Genomic DNA, 27087 nt, shown 5'->3' on the forward strand with positions numbered 1-27087 from the left:
CTGACAGCATGGAGCAATTGGGGTCGGGTGGTGCTGTCAGTGGGTGCAAGCATTGGCTGCTGCCCCAATTACTCCACTTGCACACACTGACAATGCTGAGTGATCAGCACAGGCACCAGGCGCTGGCAGCAGATGTGAGTTTCAGGTGGGACCGCAGTGTACAGGAGCAAAGAATTTTCAGTAACCATCAGAGGCTTGCCTCGATGACAGCAACCAGCACCCTGCCTTGGTCTGGCACCCCCACTCACCTGCTCCACCATCCCGCCATGGCCGACACCCACCTTGTTCTGTATACATCCCCTAGTGGTCAACGCATATTATAGCAACCGGTTGTTCGGTTGATCCGTAGTCCCTCTGTTTCATCTATTTGCATATTAGCCTTTTATTATATAGGATATTGTTAAAGTCAGCAGCCTATCATTTGAAAATCAGAGGTGGGACAGAAACAACCAGAATCTACTTTCCATTCCTTTGCAAATACAACCATCTTCATGCTTCCATCTTCTGGGTAGGTGTATGGTCCCCATTTTGTAGCTGGAGAAACTGAAGCTCAAAGAGGTCAAACACATTGACCAATACTTCACAGAAATTAGATCCAGATTTCAAACCCAGCCTGGCATTTACCAAATCTCATAAGCTTCCTAATTCACTGCATTGCTTCTCCTCTGAAAGTTACTCTCGGCCCCAGGGGGTTTGGCTCAGTGGCTAGAGCATCGGCCTGGGGACTGAAGAGTACTGGGTTCGATTCCGGTCAAGGACACATGCCCAGGTTGTGGGCTCGATCCTCAGTAGGGGGCATGTAGGAGGTAGCCAATCAATGATTCTCTCTCATCATTGGTGTTTCTATCTCTCCCTTCCTCTCTGAAATAAAATAAAAAAATTATATATATAAAAAGCTACTCTCTGAGTAGCCAAGTCCATGGAGAAACCACAGGAGAAAGGGAAAGCTCTGTAGGGATTCCCAGCACCCTTGACTTTCTGATTAGCTTCAGCCATTTTCTGGATACGTTAATCCTGAGCACCAGACTGGGGCCTGCCTGCTGTGGCCTCACCTCGCTAAGTCAACCTGCTGATTTGAAAGTTCTGAGACCTATCTCTGTCCACTGTTCCACCCGACACTGGAAGAGAAGCTTCTACTCATGCTGGTGGGAAGGGTTCAAGACAGAGATGTCAGCCCAGATCACCCCTGATAGGATGGTGCCTTGCCTCTGCCCTCTACCAATACCCTTTGCACTGGATCCAGAGTTGCCTGTGTTATCAGCAGATGAAGGTGGTCAGAGCACAGGAAAATGGCCTCAACTAATCAGCATATGCTGTAGTAGCTCAGAGCCAGGGCCAACCAGGAGGTGAGGGAAGGGGTGGAGGGCTCTCCCTTGCTAGAAGGCTAAGCTGGGCACTTAAACAAGGACTTGTATATTGCCGAAACCGGTTTGTCTCAGTGGTAGAGCATCAGTCTGCAGACTGAAAGGTCCCAGGTTCGATTCCAGTCAGGGGCATGTATGTTAGTTGCAGGAACATCCCCGGTAGGGGGTGTGCAAGAGGCAGCTGGTCGATGTTTCTCTCTCATTGACGTTTCTAGCTCTATATCTCTCCCTTCCTCTCTGTAAAAAATTAATAAAATATATTAAAAAAAAAAAAGGACTTGTATATTAACAGTGAAAGGTACAGCCTACTAGCCAACCTGTGTCTACTCAAGGATGATAGCAGATCTCTGCCCCTGGACAGCCTGGGTGCCCGGGACACTGATATTCATCTCTTCCCCATTCTCCCTTCCCGTGATGTCTCTGTAACCCTAAACCTCCCCTGGTCTCAGACCTCTTCCTCCTACCTCCTCGGGTCTTAGGGAATGTGGCAGGCTGCGTTGGAGCTTGCTTGCTTTTTACCAAAAGCTAGAGAATCCGGTTCCCAGGGTAAAGGGCCACTCAACCAGGGAAAACAAAGACGACTGCAAGCCCACCTTAGGAAAGGGGACAGGTCTTTCAGGAAGCACTTGCATGACCCTGAGGGCGAGAGCCTTCGGAAAAGTTGTGTCTCAGGTAGCTCCTTGCCTCACCCTGGCCTCGCCCCTGCTGACCCTCAGCCACAATGCTCAGTGCTCTGCATGCAGAGGGCACCTTTGACTCTCTGGACAGGCTCTGTGACTAACACCAGAAGGCCAACACATTCACTTAAACAGTCAGGACATTTTAGGCAGCGGTAAATTGCAGAATGAAGGGAGGGCTATAATAATACCAGCAAATCCTTATTGAACTTTTATGTGCCATGCAGCAGAGTAAGTGCTTTACCCACAGTATCTCACGCAATCCCTTAACAGCCCTCGGACACGGTGCTGTGAACATGTAATCCCCATTTGACAGATGAGGGAACTGAGATTTAGTGAGATTAAGGGATTCGCTCATGATCCTGTTGCTACTTTGTGTAGGAGTCCAGATGTAACCAGCAGCAGCCAGACTAGTTTAGAGACAAAACCCTGAAGCAAGAGATGGAAAGGGTTCGAACCACAGGGGCAGTGGAAAGCAAAGGGGGCAGGACTTGATTTGAACAGAAGAGGAAATTGATGGACTGCTGAGCTTGATTGAAGAGGGTGGGGCAGATGGAAGGAATTCATGATGGCTGTAGCAGCCTCCGTTCTTTGGGACAACAGAAGCTGATATGGGAAACCAAGTGCTCCTTTCTGCGGAGATGAACTAACAGTTCCATTGGGATTGCTGTGTGTGGCAGCCCCAGCTCTGAAAGGAAGGAATGGAGAGCGTGAGAGCTGTTTTTACAGAGTCATCAGGCAACCGTGGAACAGAGCCACTTCTAGATAATTCTGAGACCTTCCTAGGTTATCAACAGGAGCATGTGACTTCTCAGTATTTCACCATGCCCATCAGGATCCAGTTCAAACTCCCCAGAGAGCATGGCGCCCTTTTTATCGTTATCTGAACCGGCTGATCTATGGGCTCCAAAGGCCCAGCCCGGCTGCCCTGAAGGCAATTCTTCAAATGTCCTAAGGTTCTGGCCCTCTTCCTGTCTCCCTCTTCCCCTTCTCCCTTCCACAAGCCTGTCTAATGAGAGCACAGGCAGCAATGCTGTGCTCAGAGAGCCTCTCTTCCCTCCACCCTCCCCTTTCCAAGGCACTGGGTCCTCCCCCTTCTCTGTGCTTCTCAGAATCAACAAAATTTGTATTTAAGCCTTGCCACAACCAAGCAAGGTGCTAGGTGCTTTAATTATGAATCTCAGCATCTCCCTCGGCGTGGTAATTATATCCCTGGACACACATGAAATGTTCCTAAGTAGATCTGAATGAACTTTTAAATTTTTAATAGCTATGCCTTTGCTTTAATGTTCATTAAGGGAAAAAAAATATCAGGACTCACACATCAAACCCACAATTTCACAGGCATTGCAGCTTAAGATGAAGCAAAAATGGGTAGCGATGCTAATGAACCACAGTTGACTCTGAACATCACAGGGGTTAGGGGTGCTGACATCCCCTTACAAGTGGACCTGGGCAGTTCAACCCTGTGCTGTTCAGGGGTCCACTGTATTTTGAATGGGTGGTTGGAAATTGTATGCCAAGGGCCAATTTAAGTTATAGACAAATTTTCCATCGCCCGAACCACTGCCTTCTTCCAGGATCAATAAGGATTGTAGAGGTTACAGGGGGATATAGCCGACATTTTAAAGGAAAGATGTTAACCCCTGAGGTTTGAGGAAATCTCAATCACTACAACAACCTTGTGAAATAGGCATCTTTACATTTCTGAGATTGGAAGCCTGCAGGTCACAGAGATTAAAAACTTGCCTCAGATCACAGACTATATATATATATATATATATATATATATATATATATATATATATATATATATATATATATTTCAGAGAGGGAGAATTGGAAACATCAATGATGAGAGAGAGAGTCCTTGATTGACTGCCTCCTGCATGCCCTACACTGGGGATTGAGCCCGAAATCCAAGAATCTCAACTGTGACCTCCTGGTTCAGAGGTTGATGCTCAACCACTGAGCCAGCTAGCCGGGCAGGTTGCAGACTTTTCAGGAGGGGACAAAATGGCTCTCAGTTGGGTTATCTACTCCTCCTTCCCTATGAAACTCACACTGGCTCTGTGTGTTTGCATCTCTGTCTCTGGGCGGTGGGAGATCTTTGAAAACAGGACCAGGCCTTCATTGTCTGCATGCCCCAGGCCCAGTGCTTTCCCAGGGCTCAGTTGGGTTTACTGAGGTTCAGTGGAAAGAATAAAGACCTGGAGTGATTCCCAGGGCAAAGCACCTTCACCAGCATTTGCGTTGAATTCTCTCAGCACTCCTGAAGAGAAAGGATTATCACTACCATTTCTGCTTCCCTAGTGCAAGCACTGATGAAGGTCAGTCTTGCCTTCCAGGAAGGGTAGAAGCTAGGAACATTCCTTGGGAATGGAATAGGAAAACTGAGATTTCTGGACAATCTGGCTGAGCAGTTTACAGTCAGGTACAGAAGACCAGGGGGTGGAAAGCTCCTAGGGCCTAGCAAAGGACAGTCAGTTGAAGGGTGAGTTATGAATATATGATAAGACAGTAGGAGAAGAAGCCTCCTCCTTGAGCAAGGAAAGACTCGGGGAAAATCCAGTACCCCAACTGACATACTTCCTGGGGGAAGGGGTCATTCCAGTTTGTTAGTGTTTTCCTTCATTACTTTTTTTTTTTTTTTTACTAGTGACAAAATAATATAAGTCATGGTCAAAATATTGGGAGGAGAGTAGATTCATATACATGTAAATCATAATAAATGGAGCCACTTCAAAATGGAGTCAGAGCTGCCATCCCCGAGGAATAGCCTTGCACAGCTAACTCCTCAAACCCTTAGCCGAAAGGACCTGTGGACATGGCTAAAACAGCACTACATTCCAAACAGCTGCTGTTATAAATATGGGAGTGACAGAGGTGTCCTTGAGAATGGACATCACTATGTTATCTTATCTGCACCCATAGAAAGCCCTTCCTTAGCTTCTTAGCCGTGGAAATTCCTTCCTTCTATTCCTGTAGTTGTCCCCCTCCCCTTTCTCCTAAACAACGCCTGCCTTCATCTCTGGATCAGAACACTGTTTGGCTTTCTGCCTGAATCACAGCTTCCCCAACAGCTCCTGCTCAGCTCAACAAATGCTTGCTGCCTCTCACTTTGCCATTTTAGTTTTAGGTTAATATTATATATATATATATATATATATATATATATATATATATATATATTTACTTATTTATAATTATGTAATATATAAAAATGTATGATACATACATATGTATGATACATACATACATATGTATGATACATACATATAAAATTTCTATAAATATTTCTTACCACCCAGAAATGATAACATTTTTGCGAGTGTGTAGAATATGGAGGATAAGTAGAATGGAGGGCTAGGGAGGAAGAGAGAAGAGGAGGAGGAGGAGGATAGTAATGAGGAAGGGAGAGAGGCTTAATATTTGCTCTTTCCCATGGCAGAGTTCTTATAAACATGAGTTAGTGATCACCTGCATCAGAATTGTGGTTGCTATGCATTATTTTAAAAAATGCAGATTCCTGCCCAGTTGGTATTGCTCAGTGGTTGAGCATCGACCCATGAACCAAGCGGTCACCATTCAATTCCCCATCAGGGCACATGTCCAGGTTGTGGGCTTAATCCCCAGTGGGGGGCGTGGAGGCAACTGGTCAATGATTCCCTCTCATCGTTGATGTTTCTATCTTTCTCTCCCTCTCTCTTTGTCTCTCTGAAATCAATAAAAGCATATTTTAAAAATGCAGGTTCTGGCCCTCAAGCTACTGAAATGCAGTCTCTGGGAGGAGCCTGGAGCTCCACAGCTGAGAATATTCTGGAACAAGTGCCTCACAAAAGTCATCCTGGGGAGAGGGGGACGGAGGGGGATTTTTCGTGGTGAAAAACCCTCCTCAATGTTTATTCCCAGGCCTGCCTGGCCACCTGCAGTTTTGAAGAAAGAGTCCATTATTCTTCACAGGAAAGGGAAGGTGTGCAGCCTTGGCTTGCTTGGATGTTCACAGATTTGGGGCTTCCTCCCTGGACACCAGGGATAGAGTGTTTGGAGATTCCTGGGGCTAAGGGAAGGGGAAATTGAAAGGAAGCTGAGATCTGAGAAGCTGAGCACCAGGGAGGTGAGCTGAGGAGAAAGCTAGACATTTGCAATGCCGGAGGACAGAATTCCTGGAGACTCACATCAGTGGGAACACAGCAGGACTCAAGTACAAGGTGAGTGTGTCAGGTCTGCAACTGAGTATGCCGACAGCCCCGCGGCCATGCTTTCCGTTCAAACCAGACCTGTCTTTGCAGGAAACAAAAGAACACAGAAGCCCTACCACATCTTCTCTCTTACCTTCCTTACTTTTGTGCATTAGTCACCTGCCTGGGCTGAAAGTGAGGATGTTGAAGCAAAGGCAGCCGTAGTTCCTTCACCGCTCTTCCTTACTCCTCAGTGAGGTCAAATATCCATACAATGTGCACGCACCAGGGAATGAAATCAAACAACTGAGTGAGTTCTGTGCAATGTCCCTGCTGCTCCGGTAGCAATGAAATACGAGCGATGTGATTTTATCAAGTCTGCATGTAAAACTGGCCTCACACAACACAAACAGAAAAATCCATGCTAATATGTAAATTTTATAAAGAATAGTCTTACAGATATGCTCGATGAGTTACAATGGTGTGGCTTGTAGTTTTCTGACTTATGGTTGTGCGGAAGCAGTATGCCTTCAATAGAAACCAGACGTGGAACTCTTGAGTTTGGATCTGGCCAGATGCAGGGAGCTACAGCTCTGTCAGCCACACGACCATGAGGGTAACCAACCCTCCACAGTACACTTAGTGTGTTGCTGAGTTTTATGGAAATTGTGTTGAGCATGTTTAAGGTAGGCGAGGCTAAGCTAGGCTGTTTGGTAGGTTAGGTGCATTAAATGCATTTTTCAACTCATAACAAACTTTTAAAAAGTCAAAAAACTAGAAAAAGAGAAAAAAATAAAAGGACTAGGCCAGAGAGACCACAGAGGAGCCTGTAGAACATTACGGTAAGTGAAATAAGCCAGTCAGAGAGACAAGTACCACATGACTTCACACATATGTGGAATTAATGAGTGAACTGAAAAAACAAAATAGAGCAGGCAGACAGCTGATGGGGGAGCTGCTGGAGAGATTGAGAGAAAAAAAAAAAAAAAAAAAAAAAGGCCATGGAGAGACTGGAAGAAAGGACAGCTTTCTACCTGTCATGCCTGTAATGGCACTTTACTCCTGCCTTTTGACCAAGGGGACCAACAAATTATGTAGCTGGCCCTGGGGGTGAGTAGTAACATTTGAGGAGGAAATGGCCTCACATGTTTAGTAAACAGTTCAAGTAGGACCTAATTTCCCCGTAATTGAAAGCAACACACTCTTTGGGGGTTTGATCATCTTTATTTTTTCCTTCCCACAACCAGTTAAAAAAATACAATCAATACAGGTACAAGGATCCAATTTGTAGAGTACAAAGAGGGCCGCAGTTTTTGTATTTACAGGGAGGCATGGGCAGGGCTAACAGAGGCATGTTGAAAAGCCAGCATTACAAAATACAGAGGGTCTTGTTTCCCTTGACATTTCCAAATGAGAGCCCCAAACAAGCCCCGCTACTATTACTACATAACTTATAAAAACGCTGTACAGGTGCACGGCTATAAATATGGCGTAGAAATGGCTGATAGTTAGGGAATTGGTATCTACACGGGGGAAGGCCAGGGGAGGGCTTGGTTTGGTGTCCCGGCCTGTCATGACGGATGCGCTGTGGCATAGCTCCACCTCCCCGGACCCGGCTGAAGCTTCCTCTCCAGGGAGAATTAGAGGTGAGGAATGAGGAGGGCAAAGGGGTAAATACTGGAGCTCTAGAAGGCACAGAGGGCATGTGGAGCAAGAAGGAGCACACCCTTAGGACCCACAGACACACACACGGACCCTGCCGACACCTGATCTCAAGAGGCAACAGGTGGGTCAAAGTGCATCCTGACTCCTGCAAACTCAAAGACTCAGCAGGTGAAAATGCTTGGACTAGCCAGACCTGCCCAGGGGAGGGGGCTTTGGGAAGAGAGCAAGGCCCATGCCTGTGTCCTCCTCCAAGGCCTCTTGCCCTGAACTGGCCTGCTCTGGGGTGAAGACGCCTGGGCGGCAGCTTCTCTGGGTTGCAGCCAGGCTTTGGTGAAGGAGAATTTTATCACAATAGGAAAAGCCTAGGTGTGTGCATCTTTAAGAACCTTCCATAAATTCCTCCCTTGGGACTTCAGAAGATGGTTACGTCTGAGAATAAGTCCCATTGGCCGGCCCATCAGGAGTGGGTGGGTGGGTGGATGGGTGGGTGGAGGGGATCGTTATCTAGCCAGGTGTCATTGTCTAATTCTCTCTGCGCATTCCTGGGAGTGGGAGACCCAGGGAGAAGGGGTGGAGCCAGAGTGACCAGGCAGGATGACACATGCGCAAAGAGGAACGAGAGTCAGAGCTGATGTTGATGCCATTTCTCAGCAAAGTGGAGAATGGCATTGCAGAACCAAGGAGGGAGCCAGGGAGACTTGGGGCCCCTCCTCCTGCCTAAGGACAGCCCCTACAAGGCTGTGAGGCTGGAGGTGGTGTTTGCGTTCAGGGTATCCTCTTGGGACTTGGATTCCTCTGGGGACTTGGAAACCCCTTCCGGGGCCTCCACGACCACAGAGATGGTACGAAAGGACTCGGGGACCTTGATTTGGGTTTCCTCCTCCTCCTCTGTGGGCTCCTGGCAGCACTTGCTGCAGCGGCAGCACCTGGGGCAGCAGAGCGAGCAGCAGAAGCGGCAGCAGATGCGGCAGCAGCAGCAGCAGTTCCTCATGCAGCAGCCGGTGGCCAGGGAGATGGCGATGTCCCAGGGCTTCAGCGAGCGCATGCACATGGGCAGGAAGCTCCAGGTCTGGAACACCTTGGGCAGGATGCGGGGGCAGCTGGCCTGCAGGAGTTTGAGCACCAGCACCAGAAGGATCACGAGGATGATGGGCACCCCCACGCCCACCAGCACTGGCCAGCCAGCCAGCGAGAGGCCAAACACGGCCAGCGGGAACAGGAAGAATAAGGTGACCAGGTAGAAGATGGCAAACCAGCGGTACTTAGCTGAGATGTTGCCCAGTCCCTTGGCCAGGCGGATGGGCAGGCGAGTGTACGGGATTGGGTACCACAGAAGGATACCCGTGACATTGAAGAAAAAGTGGCACAGGGCGATCTGAAATACAAGAGATTGAACAGGTGAATGGTCTGTCGATGGTGGTGGTTGGGGGGTTCGGAGGGTAAAGGGGTGTCACCAAGCTGGCTGAGGTAGTGGAGTCAAGGGGCCTGTATTGCCTGAGGGTCTGCCATATGTCAGGTTGAGGGGAGGAGTGTGTGTGTGTAGGGGTGGGGGGAGTGGAGGGGAAGGTTGACTAGTTTAATTACAGCACAGTTTTCAGAAACTGAAGTCCTTTAGGCAAACTAACAATGCACCTCATGCATGTGCCCACTGCTAGCCTGTGCATTGGCCCTGCAGTTTCCAGCTGGGCAGTTAAGAGCTGGAGGGGCAGAGGGCAAGGCTTGCAGGATAGCTGGGTTCCTTGGCTCAAAGCCTCATTCCAGGGAGAGGGGAGGAAAGGAGGAATGGGGACAGTTAGCAGCATCAGCAGCTGACGTTTATAATGTTTACTAGGAGCGAATCAGCCGTCCCAAGCACGTTGTGTGGATTCCTTCAATCCTCAAACAATATCCTATGAGGTAGCTATCAATATTGTCCCCATGTGATATTAGCAATAATGGAGGCACCTTGGGATTAAGCTTATTTTCCCAAAGTCAAACAGATGAGAGAAGGTAGAGATGGGTTTCAAACCCAGGAAGCCTGACTTCAGAGGCCACTCACTGTCCTATGTCCTCCCACAAGGTGCCAGCCATCATGCTAGGGACTTGAACCAGCCCTGGCTAATAGAGTAGACACGTGTGGCAACTGAGCGCTTGAAATGTGGAAGACTTAGTCCAAAAGAGAATGTAAAATATTACATTTAAAAATAATGATTACATGTTGAATTGGTAATGGGTTAAATAAATACATCATTAAAATTGATCTTCCTGGTTTTTTGTTTTGTTTTGTTTTGTTTTTTCACTTTTTAAATGTAGCTACTAAAAATTTCAAATTACATGGGTGATTTGAATTTGTATACTATAAGCACATTATATTTCTATTGGACATCATGGCTTTAGCCAGAACCTCAGGTCTTGATAATGCCTATGATTCCAAAATACTCCTTCTGTCTCTATCACGTGGCCATCCCACTTTTGTTTAATCAACTGCCAGTGTCAGGAGTCTCACGGCCTCTCAAAGGAGTAGATGGCTTCTCCCCCACATTACCATTTTAGACTTAGGAGAAGCAGGTTCTTGTTAGAAACCATCTGCTTGCAAGACCACAGATATTCTTGCATTCCACCCATAGAGCCCCTGTCCCACAGCATTTCCTGACCTGGAGTGCAGACTTCAAGGTCTTGCCTGGACTGGCCAAGGCGGCCATGATAGCAGTGGTGGTGGTGCCGATGTTGGCCCCCAATGTGAGTGGATACGCCCTCTCAATACTTATCACTCCAACACCTGGGGGGAAATACAAAGTCCATCACATCAGTTCCAGAGGATGACAGGAGATGGTGACGGTGCCAGGGGGAGAAGCCAGAGAGAAACTCACCGATCAGTGGGGTCAAAGTAGACGTGAACACTGAGCTGCTCTGCACAATGAAGGTCATTCCTGCCCCCACTAAGATAGCCAGGTAGCCAGTCAGCCAGGAAAAGGGGAAAGGGAAATCTGGAAGACAGAAGGAAAAGTGATCTGTCACAAGCCTTCTAGGAAGGTATGGGATGGAGGCCTGGGGGAGGGAGGGGGGGTGGCATCTCCACAGGAACAGAGTGGGTGCACATGCTAGGGTAGGAAACCTGTGGGAAGGCTGGTTTCACAGTTCTGAATTTGAGCTGGCGTTTTCAGGATCTTGCAAACATGAGATCCAAGTTTGTTCTTGTTCCCCAGGTCCCACCCAAGACACCAAGAAAGATTTTAAGGGCCAAGGGTGTCTTAGTTTCTGCAGCTTTTCAAATCCAAAGATAAAATCCATGCAGAGGCCACTGCTAGATAAGAATCTAAAGGAGCTTCCCTGAGGTGGCAACAGTGATGCCACACCTAAAAAGCCCGGAATGGGGGAGAATTCACCTACCAGTATTGACGGTCTTCTTGATGGCAATGGCTACTTGTCCCTTAAGCACAGAAGCCAGGAGCCTGACGATCATGATCAAACAGCCACAGAGCATCAGCACGGAGATAACCAGAAGGATGACGCCAACAACAACATCCATGAGGTTGGCATTCACAAAGAGGTGCTGGCCTGAAGAAACCAGGGTAAGACCTTATTAGAAGAGTCCCCCAAGCCACAGATTGTTATTTAGGACCTAGCTTTACTCCTTCTGTCTTATAGTGACATAATCTTGGTTGTTCACCACAAGCACCCCAGACAGCCAGTCCCAATGGCTGATGCTCTGAGTTCTACTCACACTTGGCAATATTCTCCTTGATGGTCACATTCTTGATGGTCCAGGTGTAGATACCATCTGTCCAACAGAGGTTGGGCGAGGTGCAGTTCTGAATCGAGGGGACGGTGACATTCACCTGAGTCTAGATGGCAAACATAACACTCAATTTTAGCGGGGAGAATGGGGAGACCATTAGTGGGGAGAATGGAGACAGAAGCAGCCAGAAAGTCAAGGGACATGAAAATGCCAAGTGAAGATAATAAATCTGTGTTGTGGGATGGGGCAAAAGGTTCTTTCCATTCTACTGCATTCTGTCTGTCCATCCAGCATGCAAGGACTTATTTCCTTATGGACGCTCATGGGCCAATTTTGATTTTTCAGGAATCCCATATTTTCTTTTGCCTGACCTTTTATTTTCCCACTTCGAATGAAAGAACTTGCTTAAAAGTACAAATGAAAGAGTCCACCCACACATCAATATTCTTAGAAACTTACCACATTGGTCAAAGTTTTGCACCAAATCTTGATCAGACTCTTGTTCTTAGCTGTTGAGTCATTCAATGCAATCTGGTTGATAACCTTTTTATCCAGCTGAGGAAGGCAATAGACAGAAGAGAGTCAGCACATGCTCAGCCCGAACATGGGAGGGACTTGCAAGGGCTGCTGCAAACAGGGCCTCAGAGGAAGTGAACAGACGGTGAGGCCCTGCAGAGGTGAGCTGGGACTCGCCCTCTCAGCATCTAGACACCAGCAAGTGCTTTATAAATGAGTGAAGATGTGAATAATGAACTGGTACCTAGAAAGTGTGTATGTATTCAATGGGTGACAGATGGCAGAGAAAACCAGAAGTGAGAGTGAGAGGGCAAGGTCTAAGCTTGCCCCTTCTCCAAAGGCAACATTCACAAAGCCTTCTTTCATTTTAATAATATGGACAGACTCTGGTGACTAGAGGGGAAGATGGATGGGAAGGGCAGTAGCCTTTCTTTTTGGCTAGAAGTAGGGTAATACTTTTCCAGTGATCCCACTGGTGCTTATGTCAGTAGTGAGACCAAAGTGGCCCCAGGTATCCAGTGGGGAGTACTTGAGCCTTGAGAAGACTCACCCTCTCCCTCCACCCTCCAGCATGACACACATGTGGTCAAGGAAACAAGAAAGGTCCGTTACTCTCCCTAGTGTTTCCCCAGTTTCGTGGCTACTTTCAGAGGCAGCCAAATAGCAGTGTTCAGAGACTCCCTCCTGTCCATCCCAGGCTGAGCGGGGCAAAGGGCAAGGGGGAGGGAGTTGGCACTTGGCCCTTACCAGGATAATGAGATTTGTAAGGGGTTTCGTGATAACTCTAAGAAGTTCCGGGGCATCTTCTCCACTTCTGAAATTGAAGGAGTCCACTATCAGGTTGGTCAGGGCCTCCAGGTAATGGGTGGAAACCTCCACGGGCAGAAGCACCAGCACGGAGAGCCAGTTGAAGAAGTCATGAATGGTGGCCCCTGCAAAAGCCCTACAGAAGGGAACCCCGAGCCAACAGCCAGATTAGTCAATGAGAAAGTGGGCACCAGTCTAGGAAGGTCAACCTATTGAAATATCTCCCACAGGTAGAGCGTCAGTCTGCAGACTGAAGGGTCCTGGGTTCGATTCCAGTCAAGTGCATATACATTGGTTGTGGGCACATCCCTGGTGCGGGGTGTGCAGGAGGCAGCTGGTTGATGTTTCTCTCTCATCGACGTTTCTAGCTCTCTATCTCTCTCCATTCCTCTCTGTAAAAAATCAATAAAATATATTTAAAAAAAGAAAAATATCTCCCACAGGGGTGAGCAAAGTCAACCACATTCCTATGAGCAGGCACCGCCATAGATCACATGCTTATGTTTATGTGTCATGGGTTATCCAGAGGCCAAAAATCTGGATAAGAAAACCTTGAATCCCAGCCATGCCCCTCAGCAAAGTTACTTAGCCTCTTTGCATCGCTACATTAATAAGATGAGGCATAGGAACGCCCACTTGGCTCCTTGAGAAGATCAGATTAGCAAAAAAACACCCTGGTAGTGTTTCATCTACTACTACTACTACCCTCAACCAGCCTGCCCAAGGCCATCTGCCTAACCCACAGCACAAGCATCATTTAGGCAAGCTGAAAACTGCCTCTCCATCTTAGAAGGTTTTTTTTTAAAAAAAGAAGAAGCTGTTATCTGTTAGAAGAGAGGCCAGGAAATGTGCTTATTTTTTACATTAAACTTTTGGAAGACCAGGGTTCCCTTTGCCTGGTTCCAGCCCGCCCCATTTCATATCTCACACAGCCAGATCCACAAAAGCTACGTTTTGCCTTTCAGTAGCAGGCGAGAGAAGAACAAAGAAAAAGTGGCATGGGTTGAGCTGGCCAAGAATGAAAGCTTCGGGTTATAATTATTTCTGACCAAACAGGACAGGAAACCACCGCCTAGCTGGCCTTGTCTTCACTGCACCACGTTGCAAGTAAGCTTCCAGCGTGGATATTTAGGGAACCCTGCCTCTGTGCCAGGCACCTTGCTAAGTGTTAACCTATATGGCTATATTTACTCCTTTAGACACACCACAGTGATGGTGCCATCCCTATCCCCCCTGTGCAGATCAGGGGGCTGTTTCCATTCATGAGCCCTACCCTCAGCTGCACTCCGTTATGGCCAGGAATAAGCGACCCAGGACTGATAAGCACATTCTCAGTGGTGATCTAAAGGTAGCTATGACAAGCTGGCCAACCAACACCGAAGGGCCTGTGGGTGACAAGGGCTGGTTCTGAGCCTCCTACCTTCGGAACACATTCCGGTCTCCCACCTGCATGAGCGCCACGAGGGTGTTGGTGATCGAAGTTCCAATGTTGGCTCCCATAACATAGGGGATGGCAGTCCGCACCGACAGCACTGGGTAGAAAACAGGAAGTCAACAGGGCAGCGAGGGTAGGTAGGCAGCCTGGCCAGGTTCCTGGTGTGCCCGGGGCAGGCTGAACCCATCAGACTAGTCGCTGCCTAGAACTGCAGCTCTTTCCCTGTATGCACCTTGCAAAGAATCTGATAAAAGCTAGGGCAACTCATGTAGAAATACTAACATGGATCAAAAAGATTTCTTAGCACATAATTCCAGGGAATCCACAGATCCCCCAAGAATCCACAGCTCCCTCCTGAGCTCTACTTTAAAGTGTCTTTCTCAGTTTACTTATATGCAAGGCCATCTTCAAGGAGACTAGAAAACAAATAACAAGCATGGCAAATTCCTTTTTCTAAACAAGATTAATATAGTGCCTCAATGTTCTGGCACATACTTAGAAATATCTATTTCTAACTGGGCCCAGAAAAGGCTCTAGTTAATGTTGGCTAACATGCTGGTTTGGGTTGAAAATTCATGGGTTCACACTTGTCCCACTCAGGGAATCTGTCTCCACTGTCAGTCAAGTTCAAGTTTGGAATGGCAGCTGCTAGCCACATATGACTACTGACCCCTTAAAATACAGCTAGTGCAACTGAGCAGCCGGGTTATCTATTTCCAATTAAAATCAATTAAGGTTAAATAAAATTAAATAGCCACATATCGCAAGTGTCTGCCGGACCAGACAGCATAGCTCCAGATAATTCAGGGTCTATTCTCAGTCTGGGCTGTGGAAATAGAAACAGGTGGCTGCCTGAGGTTCAGGCGAACACATCATAGTAGGATACGATGGGGAAATCATGGTGACAAGCCGGGACACATGCAGAGTAAATCCCGGGCTCCCAGCTGCTAGGGAAATGCCTGGAATACATCTGGGTTCATGGGTACTCACGTGAGGAAGCCACCATGCTGACGATGATGGATGTGGAGGTGCTCGAGCTTTGCACCAAAGCAGTCACCAGCACGCCGATCATCAGACCCGTCAGGGGGTTGGATATTATAGTGTTGTTGCTGAAGATCTTCCCAGCCACTTTTCCTGGAAAAACAAAACAAATCATGGCCACATGATAGGGGGTTAGGTGTACACTAAGTGGCCAACATTGGCTGTGGGTTGTGGATCTCTGCCTCCAGCCCTGCTGGCACCTGTGGCAGCTTGCTCCCTCACACATTTCCCCTGCACTGCCTTGATGCCAGGAGACATGCCCCACTCACCCCCAGACCCTGTTCCTCTTGTGGCTTCATCCTGCACCCTCCCTTCAACCACTAGCCTTCTGGTCTCAATTCTGTACTTGGCCCTATGGGTGCCAGTGAATTTCCTGTCTCTATTCCTATCTCCGGGATGTATTCTCAATTCATAAGATTTGTCCTCCAGGAGGGGATCTTCTCCTCTTTCCACTCTCCCTCCCCCAAGCCCTAGCCCTAGCCCCAGCCCCAGCCTGTAATTGAATGCTGGAGGTGTCATTTCTGTGTGTGCCTCTGAGACCACCAATCCATTTTTTAAAGAAGACTGAAGCCCAGAACGTGGAGGTGAATTGTCTTGAGATATTGACAACAAAGCCTCTCCCTGCTATTGCTTTGGACCAGGGGGACAGAAGTGGCATCCAGAAAGTTAGTAAGTCACTTTACCCCAATTCTCCCAGGACACAAAGATGAGTTCTCAAGAGAAGCACCAAGGAGTGCAAAAGTCCACGTGCCAGGTGCCACCCAGAATGCTGTTATGAATGCTGTTATGCCAATTACAGGCTGTGAGCCTTAGGACCTCTTTGAGCCTGGGCCCTCTCCTCTATAAATAGGAAGGGCTTGGGAAGGAATGTTCAAGACAGTCCCCCCCTGAAAATTCCTGGACCCAGGAGGGATTCAAAGTGCTAGCTGTCAGTGTCGTTGCCCATTTTGGGTACAAAGGTGACCAAACCCGTGGTGATTTCACACTTCACGGCCACACAGGGCCATGCTCAGTGCTGGATGAAGGTTCTCCCAGTCTGGGGACCCTGTCCTTCTCCAGCAAAAGTCCAGCTTTGATTCCCTTAGTTGCTTTGTCCTAAGATGATTCTTATCCAATACTCCCCTCAGATGGGGGTCACCAAGGAAAAAAAAAAAAAAGAGATCCCTTAGATAAATCTATGTCAAACAGCTTCCTGTCTAAGGTTTGTGCACAAACACAAGGCGTTGGGTGCCTGGAACTGGTTCCAGCCCTGGCTCCTGGCCTTAGCCTCCTAAGCCAGCCAGATTCCTGGAGGCCTTGGCTTTCTCCTCTGTAAAATGGAAGATGAGCTGAGGTGGCTTCCAGCCCTAAAATGCAGCTGGAGAGGGCTTGATGCCTTGTGAGGATCTGAACCAAATGAGAGCACCCCTACCCCAGCCCTCCAACCCTTCCATCCATACCTCCAAGCAGCTGGAAGGCACTGCTGAGGATATCCAAGGAGCACACGAACAGATAGAGAAACGTCAGGAGCAGAACTAACCTCCCGATCTGTCTCAGGGAACACAGAATCTTCCCTTTGGTGTCTCTCTCTGGGGGAGGGAAAAAGCACAAAGACTTTCAGTATCTGAAACCCTGAGGAGTTTGGCAATGAACTCTGAACCTCCCACCCCCCCTCCCCTAGCCAGGGGCCTGTGAGCACTTATGGACAGCTAGGCCCAGAGAGGGTGGGCAGCTGTGGCTGCAGTTTCAGAGAAATTACCACTTAGTTGAAACCCCTGAAGTGTCTCCATGGGATGTGCACTGGCGAGAAGGGGTTCCGTGTAGTCTGGGACGAGCAAAGCAGGCTCCATGCTCAGCTGAGCCCATGTCCCTGAACGAGGCGGTGAAGAACACTTACCACCTGCTAAGTGTGGGGTCAGAGATAATGGCTCTCCTAAGCTCCTCTGAACAGCAGACTATTTTCTAGGCTGTGGCTGCAAGGTAGCAATCACCGCCTCCATTTGGGGAGTGCTGGGGCAATGCTATGCCCTTAATGGCTATTTTCTCCTCTCTTAAAGTGGTTTGCGCACCCCCCCCCCCTTTGATCCCTCCCAGTCCTGTGAGCCACACATCACCTTACACCCTGAACCAGGAAAACAATGCAACATGCCCGGCTATGCTGGCTATACTACCTCTGTCTTCTACAAGACTGCTCTGATGCTTGCATTTAGGGAAGGGGACCCCCCCACCCCTCCCATCCAGCTTTCAGAGCAGGTACCTAACTGCTCACTGCTGCAGCCACAGCACCATGACAGTACCCAGGAGCTGGTCAGCACACAACAGGTAATTAAGGAGCAGCACTGGTGTCCAGCATGGTTATAACCCCAGCAAATGGCACGTTTGCCAAATGAACAAAAGTACAAAAGGGTTCCCTAACCATCACTCCGTGCTTTCACTCCACGCCTCCTAGACTGTCGGGTGACAACCCTGGCCGGGCCCTTTGTTCGAAGGGCATCAGGACAGTGGGAAGAGAGGCGATGCTGTCCTGGTGATGAGCTCACTCCCTTGCCGATCTCTTGACCACTTACCCGACCACCTGATCCCCTTGGGCTGAAGCTCGGGCAGGTCCCAGGGGTCTTCAACGCCAGAGTGCTCCTCTATCAGGGTGTCGGTGGAGTGGTATGGCTGAAGTTCAACCTTTGTGTCAGCGGTCCCTGCGACATCTGGCCAAACAAACAACAAGGGTCAAGGAGAAAGGCGGGGGGATCAGGGTGCCCACAGGAGGCCCCTTGGGGCTGGATGAGCGGCACTTACTTTTGTTGGGTTCCTTTCCTTTTCCATCTGTGGGGGGCTGTTGGCCATCTGTGATGCCTCCGATGTATTTACCTGGGTTGGGCTGGGCATTTTCCACCTCAGGCCAAGGAGCCATGGTCTGGGGGGGGGGGGGGGGGGGGGGGAGAACAGAACTTAAAGGAGCAGCCACTGAAAGGAGGCCACTCAGATGTCATGGCTGGGAGAGCTAGCAGCTGCAAGATTTGGGTAGAGTGGATGAGTGTTGTGCTTACACCTCTAAGTGTGGGCTCTTTGGCACCATATTACACTCCTCTGCAGGCCTCCTTCAACCACTTCTTAACCTGTGCTTCTTCCATGTCAGCCTCAAATCTCCATTTCAATCTACCCATCTTTGATTTCCCTATGCCCTGTCTCGACCTGTCTTGACTGTCCCCTTCAGTCAGAAAGAGGATGCAAACTCATCCATATTCATTGAATCTCCGTCTGCCAAGTCCTCACAACCCTCCAAGGTGCCCCCAGTGGACTAACATATATGCTCATATACATTTCACCTGCTTTTACCAACCCTCAGGTCTTCTGCGATAAGCAAGACACCTTGGACCAAGTTTAAATCCTAGAGCATGCTCGCGCTACCTGCCACAGGGGCCGAGAAGAGTGAAGGCATCTATGTTGGCAGTTCTGATACCCAGAAAGGTGCTTTTGATGGCTGAGCATGAGGCTAGGGTTTATCACATAACCACTCCTTTACTTCGCACCACTAGTCCCTACAGCCCATCTGGCTGTGTTGATAGTCCTTTTGGCTCACCTTCCTGCATCTACCCGTGCTCCCCATGCCAAGAGGAAGTCTTGCAGGCTAAGGAGAGGAAACGTCCTAGCTCTCTCAGACCTGGGTAACCAGGAAATGTAGGGCACCTGGCAGTCACCCAACCCCTACACTCTGCTTTGTTTGGGTCTTTCCAACCCGGACCTGCTCTGGGGCTACCTGTGCTCAGCCCAAGGACATCTGAAAAGGTGGGGAGAGGAGGCATGAGGCATCACCCTGCAGACAGACCAAGATACCCACACCTTCTCCCCCTGGGCGGCGGCCCCAAGCACAGGGAGAATGAGCTCTGCAGCCCAGCACGCAGGGCACTTAGTAGGCAGCTTGCTGAGTGCACTGTGCCAGGCTCTGCTGCAAGCCTCGTACACAAGTTAACCCCGTGCATCTCACCCGCACTTCAAGGGACTTATGTTCTTATACTTTGAAAAAATGATCAAGACTTCAAAAATTCCCAAGAGGGTGGTGGCTACTTTTCTTTAGCTTCCTCTAGCCACCACAAGGCAAAATAATCCCCAAGGACCCAGTAGTGGTGGGAGGGAGGGGTGTGGGGCAGGTGACAGGGAAGCAATTGGCCTGGTTTTATGTTGTTGAATAGCTTTAGACTTTTAATATGCACTAAGAGGATGTTTAAAGACATTTGCCCTCTCTTTGAAGTAGGGCCCATGACCATACCACCCTCCCAGTGTACCTTAAATTTGGATTTAGAGCATTTTAAATAAATCCTTGTAATGATAACTATATCAATTATTTTGCATTGCATTGGGGAGGGGTTAAAGAGCTAATTTATAATAATAAACATTTAAAAACACATTTCAATCATTTTGAAGCCCTCTTTTTTGAACTCTTCTGCGTGTTTGAAGTCCGTTGGGATGACTTAACTCACTGGGACAGTCTGCTTGATCCCTGCTGATACAGCCATTCTGTCCCAAGGGTGGGGGTGGGTTGGGATGGGAGGAGGGGGTTGAGGAAGGTGGGGTGGAAGGTGGCTGCCTTCTTTCTTAAGTTGAACTCGGGCTATTTTTGTCAACTTTGTATCTAACAGTAATAACCCCCAGGTTCTCCCACCACTGGGGACTATTTTAATGAGTGGTTGAGTGATTTGGGGTGGATTTTGGAAGCATGCCCTCTTGCCAGCAGATCGTTATCAGCTGGTTGGCTGGCACAAACCAAGAGATTCAAGCTCGTTTAGCACTCTGAAACAACGGTCTCCTAGGAGGCTCACAACTTTGCAAGACTTCCCAACAAAGAGCAGCCAATGAACTCCAGCACAGGAGGGCTAACCAACCCAACACACAGGGGGTGGGGGGGAGGAGTGCGGGCGGGAAGAGGACTATATGTGATGACGTGATGAAACAGACAAGCTGCTTCCTTGCTAAGGAGCAGGAGAGGTTCTACTCTGTTCACCTGAGTGCCAGTGACCCAGACAGGCATCCCCCAGGGGATCTGAAGTCTGAATTAATGCCAGTCCACCACCGCCCTCTTTCTGGCCTGGAGAGCCTGGGTTTCTCCCCCGTTCATTTCCCCCCCAAGCTGCACCCGTGCATACCTATCTCCTGGTTAGCCATTCCCCTGTTTATCTGGCCCGACACCCTCAAAACATTGAAAAATTGTGGGCTGTTTTCCCAAGACAAGATGAAGGACAGGCCAGCCCTCTCCTGATTCTGGCCACCTGCCCCGTAAACAAGTTTGCACTATACCTAGCAGACACTTAAAGAAACAACAGCTTAGCAGTGGAAGTCCTGCTTGGGGGTGGAGGTGGGGCGGTGCGAGGAGGGGGAGTGCAGCATTGGACAACCGCACAGACCTACAATTTCAGCTCAAATCTCAGATGCCTGTTCTTGTAAAGAAAGGGACACAGAGGCCCAGCGACTGATAGACCTGCCGTGGGTCACACAGAGAATCAGTGACTACACAGAACGCCTAGCCCTCCTGATGCCCCCTAATACAATACTTTCATTCCCCACCCCCTTTTCCTCCCCAAAACCAGGAGCCCCAATACATCTACTATTTTAAAACTCCCCACGTGTGGCTCATTCATAACTACCAGTTAGCAGGAGTATACTCAGGAGCTGAGAAAGAAATCTGAAATTGGAAGCTTATCATTTCCCCCCCCTCTTCCTCAGCCCAAAGCCAGCAAAGTTCCTTGAGGTCTTGCAGGGAGGGATAGCTAAAAGAATTCAGGAGTTTAAGGTGCTCTCTCCAGGGTGAGATGGGGCGGGAAGTGCCCTGGCCGGGCGCGGTACTCACCAGCGCTCCCTGCGCAGGCAGTGGACCAGGCAGTCACCCAGGTGCGGTGCGGCGGCCAGTTATATAGCCAAGGTGTTGCGCAAAGAGGCCGGCGGCAGGGGCTGTCACCACGCCCCTCGCACATTCCAGGACCGCCTGTGGCCGCCAAGGCTCTGCCTACCTGCTGGCTTAATGAGCCCAACGTGACCTCGCCCAGCTGCTCTGCTCAGCCTTTCCCAGGAGCCCGCTGGCAGGGCAGTGAGCGCGCTCTGCTTGCGCTCTGCTCTTCCCCAACGCAGGACACAGAAGATCCCTGCACATGGGCGCCAGTGGGGCTCCGGGTTCTCACCTGTCCACTCCCCAAGAACCTGAATCTTCTAGTTTAGCTGCTCTGGAGCAGAGGAAGCCAGATAAAGACCAGCTAGAAAACTCAGGGACAAAAACCTTTCAAAACAAAGCCAGGATTGTTCGGCCCCACTGGTCTTGGGGATGCTTTCTGCTTTAGTAGCCCGGGCTGAGCCATGGACACTAGGAGCCCTGGGTCTGAGGCAGGACTTAGCTGGATGGGGCAGGTTGAAGAAGCAACCCATGGCCCTGTTTCACCACCTGAGCTGCCTGTGTGTACCCTATGTCGTCCCTCCTCTTTTCCATTCTACCCCGCGCCAGGGAGAGCCCATCACCACACTTATCCTAACAGCAACCCGACCAGGCAGACACGTTTCCAATGCATACACACAAGCGCCTTCCCTGGACTCAAAGTAGCCCCGTTCTAGGAGGGTTTAGCGTGGTGGGAGGCATGACGTGGGATTGCTCGGGATTTGCTGAGCCAGGATCAAACCTGGGTCTCATTGCAAAACCCAGGTCTTACACCCTCTGCCACGGGGCCCTGGTTTTACAACGGAAGAAAGTGAAGCTTAGCAGCTAACTAGCGGACCCACTGCTCACAGCTAATATGTAGTGGGCGTGCCCTATGGGAGGTAGGCTGGTTTCACTCCACAGCCAATAGCTCTCTCCGCCTCCCCCCCTCCAGGGAGAAGTCAGGAGTACTGCTTCCAGGAACCTGCCGAGCAAGCCAGGATCTCCCTGGGGCTGACTGGCATCACACTGCCTGAGATCAGTCCCATCAGTCCCGGGTCCTGCCCCTTGCTCCCCCTGCCTTCTCTTGCTCTTGTGTGAAATGGAAATGCTGGTCCCTATCTGAATAAGATGAGCTAAAGTACCTTAGCACATAGAACAGTACTGGCTCCGGATGAGTGCTCAGTGCTAACGATGTCAGTTTCCCTGGGAACCTCCCATGTTGGGAGATGAATGGAAAGCTTTGATTAGACTCATCTAGAACCTTGAGACCATTTATTTCACAGCCTCAGATGCTGGTTACACTGGTCCAGAGGCCAGGACATACTGCTTGGAGAGTGGGCATTTCACATCTCCTTTTTTGTGTGTGTGTGATTGTCTGAAATTTCTATAACCTTGCTCCGGATGCAGCAGAGCAAGGCCTCAAACCATTCCAAAATGTTCTCGCAAGCACTGTAGGAATGCACAGGGTCACCCCAGACCCAAGCACGCTGGAGGCTTGCAGTTCACATCTCCTTTATCACCCCCAACAAGGAGCTAATAGACCAAAATTCCAAAAAACTTGGAAAAAGAAAGGCTTCCCTTTTATGTCCCAATTGAAAAGGCAAAATGCTGGTCCAATCAGGAAACCTTTTTATTTATTTATTTATTTATTTAAATATATTTTATTGATTTTTTACAGAGAGGAAGGGAGAGAGATAGAGAGCTAGAAGCATCGATGAGAGAGAAACATCGACCAGCTGCCTCTTGCACACCCCCTACTGGGGATGTGCCCACAACCAAGGTACATGCCCTTGACCAGAATTGAACTTGGGACCTTTCAGTCCGCAGACCGATGCTCTACCACTGAGCCAAACCGGTTTCGGCCAGGAGACCTTTTTAAAAAGGTGTATGGATCTTGATAATAGCTCAGGGCTTATGTCTGTCTGACTCTCATTTTGAATTGTAGTTTTTGTATTACTTTTTGTACTGCGTGGGGGAAAAGTATACTTTGTGTAGACTCTCTCTCTTAGTTTGATGCAGAATATTTTTGTCTTTATTCCATCTCAGACACAGAACCCTATCACCTCACATTCATACTTGTTTGTGCCTACTGCCGTCCAATAAGGCAGAATTGGTTGAATTAAATGGTATCATTAATTTGATCTTGAGCATCTTGCCTCCAGGCTATAAAACTGTGAGCTAATTAGTATAGGCCTACACTCCTTACTGAGCCCCTGGGGCAAGGCATGCTCCACATTTGAGAACTTTCCCTTTCTGGAAAGTAAGGTGCTGTGAGGAACTTCCTGAGTTATCACTATAACTATATGTAGCAGTGACCTCCCTGCTTTAGCACCCATCATTATTATATTGGTATTTCTAACCTGTTGTGGATTAAGAGAATAGCTCACCTTTCTCAATTAAGTCATAAAAGCTGTAAAGCAAAAGTAAGTAAACCCGAAAGGTCTGATAGGTCTATTAGGTCTATTTCTGTGCATCTTTGACAACCTAGACTAAAATCAGGGCATCCCCAAATGATGTATACACATTTTAACAACTGGTAGCTCAATTGGTATTTCTTTCTTTTCAGATTAGCCTATTGGGGTGAATAATGGCAGCCAATGTGTGCATCCATTTTTTGAGGGACACCCCATATTTACTATTAAACTACTATTTACTATTATAAGCAGGAAACTTTCTTACTACATAATGCTGGGCTAGGTTCTAAATAATTAAAGCCATTGGCACTAAACTCCCACTTCCCAAGGACACACATATTAGAAATAAGACTAACAAGTTGGGCTCTGCAGAGGGCTGTGATAACCAGGATGGATCGGGTCAGATTGTCGCTCGGTCTCACAACTTGGGTGAAGACCAGGAGTCCACGGTGAAGAAAGGTGATTTCTATGCCATTTGGACCTTTTGCTTCTGTCACTGAACCCACCCGTGTTCTTGCTATTCCTGTACCTGGGACATTCTCACATTTTTACATGGCCACTCCTGTCCTTCAGGTCTCAGAGAGCTTCACTGAGCATGTCTCTTCCCCACAGTCATTGTCACCCTATTTGTTTTTCCTTCATAAATTATGGTATGACCTTTGCAATGACAGACTTCCAAATACATTGTCTCTTCATGGGTTGGGGGGTTGAAATATAAAGGTCTCAATTGTTCCCTCAATATTTCACTTTCTACTTCAACATTTTTAACTTTAAGTTACTAGAATATATAACTTTTATCACAATTCCTAATCACGTAATCAAAGTCAGAAGATGAAGTAAAATTAAGCAGTGACTCACAGCTCTGAACATCTCCCCGGAGGCTGAAATCCTCTCGCTTCTGTTCTCCGTGGAGTCTGGGTCCAGCAAGCCTGTTGGAGAGGTTAAACTGGAAGACATGTTGAGTGACTCCAAAGCACCTCACCTCACAGCCCTTTAGCTTCTTCGGGGTCCTGCGACAGTGCTGGTAATTCTAGGGGTGCTTAGTCAGGCCTACTGACAAGCTATGGACCCCCTTGGATGCAGCCAGAACTCAGGAAATGTCAAATAACGTTACCTCGCCGTGAAAAAGCACAGGTTTAGATAGAGAATAGAACTTGGGCTGACATAATTATAGGCTGTTTTCAACTTAACTTAAATATGTACACAACATTCAGGGAAAAGCAATACACAATAATGTTCACAGTGGTTATCTCTGGCAGTGGGAGCTGGTGGCTCTATTTCCTTTCTATTTGTATAATGCTCCAAAAAGAATTCAAGACAGTTTACAGATTGACAAAGAAAATTAATTCAAAAATAAGTGCAAAGGTCTGAGAGGGGGGGGGGGGGGAGAGACTGGGTGAAAGGATAAGGGATTAGCCAAAGAGCATATATGCATAACCCAAGGCACAGACAATAGCATGGTGATGGCCAAGGAAAGGGAGAGGGGGCCTGACAGGAGGGGGGCAAAACTCAGGGAGGGATGAGAACATCAGCAATAGTGTCAATTTTTTTTTTTTAATAGAAGAAAAAGAAGTGAAAAGAGGCAGAGAAATGTAGGGAAGTGAGAGGCAGGATCCACACCACAGCCAGGCGTAACCGAAGGCCTCAGAACAGTGGACTGACCCACTTACTCCCCCTCAAAGGGGCAGCGGATGCTGCTGTTGGAAATGAGGGCCAGGGCTGCTGTTCCACATTTCAGAAGCCAGAAGGTAAGACCTCTAGGTAAGATTTCAGAATGTCTGATGTTGGTTCAAAACTTTCTTTAAAACCAGCTGGTGTTGTTCAGTGGTTGAGCATCGACCTTTGAACCAGGAGGTCACAGTTTGATTCCCATTCAGGGCACAGGCCCAGGTTGCAGACTCGATCCCCAGGGTGGGGCGTGCAGGAGGCAGTTGATCAATGATTATCTCTCATCACTGATGTTTCTAAATCTCTCTCCTTCTCCCTTCCTCTCTGAAATCAACGAACATATATTTAAAACTCCAAGAAACCAAATGAAATTTCATCTCAGGCCAAATGCACTAGCTACTCTCCACCAGCATCACTGTTTAAATCTCCCTAGAACCTAGGATCTAGAGAACAATACAGTATGAGCAGCATGAAGCCAGGGGTGTTTTGTCTCCTACCGCTGTGTTCCCCAAACCTTAGAGGGATGCCCAACTCAGAGCACAACTAACATTGTGGAATGAATGGCAGAGGACATCCTACACCGGCATCATCGTGACCTGCCCCTTTGTGCCTGTTCCCTCTATCAGGTCCTGGCTCTCCGCAGGAGGAAGGCCCCCAGGAGCCACCTGACCGCCAGCATCACACTCCCACCCTCCCTCCAAAGCACCTGATGCTTCCCACGATTAATGACCATTAGCCTCGGAGGGTGAGGAGGGGCTCCGTGCCCCGTGTTCATGTTTACACTGGGCAGGTGTCCAGTGGACTGTAAGCTGGGAGCAGCCGATAGTTATCAGAACAATGCAAGCTTCTGTCCTTAAGGGAACTCAATAAAACAGATCTCATAACCTCTGAGAAAGGGCAAGCAGGTTTGCCATTTTTAACTGCTACCTTAGCTGTTATTTATTCTTTGGGGTCTGTAGGAATGGGGAGGGGCACAATTGAATGTGACTCAGAAAAAATGCAAAGGCAACTGGCCAAGGCAAAAGTGAGCCCCTCCCAATTTGGGGTCAATTCCCACGATCCCTCCTTTATGGTAAATCTGGCCAAATTTCACTTCTTCCCTTCTGAGATGGTCTATGGAGATGTGAATAGAACTGCTATCATGTGATATATTTGCTTTGATCTCCCCGTTCCTCCCGTTATTAATGTTGTGAGCAGCCGAAACCGGTTTGGCTCAATGGATAGAGCGTTGGCTTGGGGACTGAAAGGTCCCGGGTTCGATTCCGGTCAAGGGCATGTACCTTGGTTGCGGGCATATCCCCAGTAGGGGGTGTGCAAGAGGCAGCTGATCGATGACTTTCTTATCGATGTTTCTAACTCTCTATCTCTCTCCCTTCCTCTCTGTACAAAATCAATAAAATATATTTTTTAAAAAAATGTTGTGAGCATTTGTGTTTGTCCTTAAAATTTCTTGGAAGTGATTGACTCTAAAACTTGGAAATGCCTCATGGGTAGGACCCATCACCCTGGTCTTTGGGAAGAGCTGTTTATGGGGATCTCTGAACCTGGTGGTTCCACTCTCATCCTAAATCGAGATGAGTGAAAAAATAAAGACCACATAATATAGCCTGGAGGCAATGCTGAGAGCACCCTCCAGGCCCCAATTTCCTTCCACCATGTGCCTGGGGGAGGTGGATGGAACATCTCAGTAAACGGATTAGCCCCGAGGCTCTGGAAATCACTATTA

The 27087-nt window shown here is 48.5% G+C and overlaps 1 protein-coding gene across 1 annotated transcript; it reads right to left on the reverse strand.

Moving 5' to 3' along the window:
• Positions 1 to 7434: 7434 nt before the first annotated feature.
• Positions 7435 to 21252, reverse strand: SLC34A2 (solute carrier family 34 member 2). The gene is made up of 13 exons (XM_084869983.1): positions 21223 to 21252; positions 18177 to 18294; positions 17951 to 18085; positions 16844 to 16972; positions 15354 to 15497; positions 14349 to 14460; positions 12869 to 13064; positions 12065 to 12160; positions 11591 to 11711; positions 11257 to 11424; positions 10737 to 10853; positions 10521 to 10645; positions 7435 to 9262 (listed from the first exon to the last, which is right to left on the reverse strand). The coding sequence occupies exons 2-13, from the start codon at positions 18289 to 18291 to the stop codon at positions 8618 to 8620; spliced, it is 2103 nt and encodes a 700-aa protein (XP_084726109.1). The 5' UTR covers positions 18292 to 18294; positions 21223 to 21252; the 3' UTR covers positions 7435 to 8617.
• Positions 21253 to 27087: the final 5835 nt, after the last annotated feature.

The sequence above is a fragment of the Pipistrellus hanaki genome (assembly GCF_964339955.1).
Source record: "Pipistrellus hanaki genome assembly, chromosome: 1".
Classification (NCBI taxonomy): Eukaryota; Metazoa; Chordata; class Mammalia; order Chiroptera; family Vespertilionidae; genus Pipistrellus; species Pipistrellus hanaki.

Coding starts and splice junctions, on each gene's coding strand:
- SLC34A2 (XM_084869983.1), bottom strand. CDS start 18,291: ATGGCTCCTTGGCCTGAGGTGGAAAATGCCCAGCCCAACCCAGGTAAA. Junction 18,086..18,176: donor AGGAAAGGAACCCAACAAAA/GTAAGTGCCGCT, acceptor TTGTTTGGCCAG/ATGTCGCAGGGACCGCTGAC. Junction 11,712..12,064: donor GCAAAACTTTGACCAATGTG/GTAAGTTTCTAA, acceptor TTTGCCATCTAG/ACTCAGGTGAATGTCACCGT.